Genomic DNA, 1,171 nt, shown 5'->3' on the forward strand with positions numbered 1-1,171 from the left:
AATACATACATACAAGACATCCTTGTATACATATCAATACAACAAAAATTATGTGTATTTTATTAACCTATATTTTATTCTCGGAGGTAATTTTTATTTATTTATTTATTTATTTTTTTGGGATACTTTATTTTATTGTGATGTCACAACGCCTCCTGCAGGAATCTCCTCTCTGTAGCAGAGAGTCCAGACCCTGGTCTGAAGCAAAGTGCAGGACAGGTTCTGGTTTTTACCTGGGTAACATCTTTTAAAGGTAAAAGGAAAAGGTTGAGCTGCAGAGACAACAGGTCCAGGTGCTCCTAACAACTCTCTAAAGAAAAAACTTTATTTAACCTTTGTTCATCCACATTTCACTTAACCTCTTTAGTTTTTTCTGTTTTCTTCCTTTTTTAATTGTTACARTTTCAGAAATGATCTAAGTTTATGTCCTTTCACAATAAAAGCACACTTTGTTTTTAATATTCTGCATATTCCACATGTCTGTTTGTGGTGTGAACATTGGTTTTATTCAGTTTTAATATTTTTTCATGTTACTTTACATTTCAAGCCAAACATATTGTGTTCTTGTGTTCATGTGGACTTGTTCTGTTGTGTTTTTGCCTGTTTGATACACCTTTTCTGACCAGTGAGTTTTATAATTTCCCAGAAAGATCCTGGCAGAGATCAAACGTCTGCGGATGGAGCACGACGCCGTGTGTCAGATGGGTCCAGAGAGGGCCAGCGTGAACCCAGCTCTGCTGGCTGAGCTCCGTCAGCTCAGGTGAGCTCACAGTCCAGAACCTAACCCTGCTCTGAGAGCTTCACACATCCCAACRGTTTCTTTATGCACGTCTGTCTGAGTGGCAGGGAGGTGGTGGGCCTGGACAACATGCAAACACACGTATTAAAATAAAAATAAAGAAAAGGACTGGATTATTTAGTTGGTTTTCTTTCCTGCGTTGTGCCGCACGTTTGTTGTGTTGTTGTGCAGCACAGAGGGAGATGTGTTGTGTTGTTGTGCAGCACACAGGGAGATGTGTTGTGTTGTTGTGCAGCACACAGGGAGATGTGTTGTGTTGTTGTGCAGCACACAGGGAGATGTGTTGTGTTGTTGTGCAGCACACAGGGAGATGTGTTGTGTTGTTGTGCAGCACACAGGGAGATGTGTTGTGTTGTTGTGCAGCACACAGGG

At 40.8% G+C, this 1,171-nt stretch overlaps 1 protein-coding gene across 1 annotated transcript in view; it reads left to right on the forward strand.

Annotated features, from left to right (window-relative positions):
* Positions 1-1,171, forward strand: part of LOC106511020 (dystrobrevin beta) — a gene marked incomplete at its 5' end in the record, with an annotated part of 28,910 nt that overhangs the window by 17,767 nt on the left and 9,972 nt on the right. The window contains 1 exon segment of the mRNA XM_013999757.1: positions 647-760. Within this exon segment, the coding sequence (XP_013855211.1) occupies positions 647-760 (114 nt within the window).

The sequence above is a fragment of the Austrofundulus limnaeus genome, unplaced genomic scaffold (genome assembly GCF_001266775.1).
Source record: "Austrofundulus limnaeus strain Quisiro unplaced genomic scaffold, Austrofundulus_limnaeus-1.0 Scaffold2453, whole genome shotgun sequence".
NCBI lineage: Eukaryota > Metazoa > Chordata > Actinopteri > Cyprinodontiformes > Rivulidae > Austrofundulus > Austrofundulus limnaeus.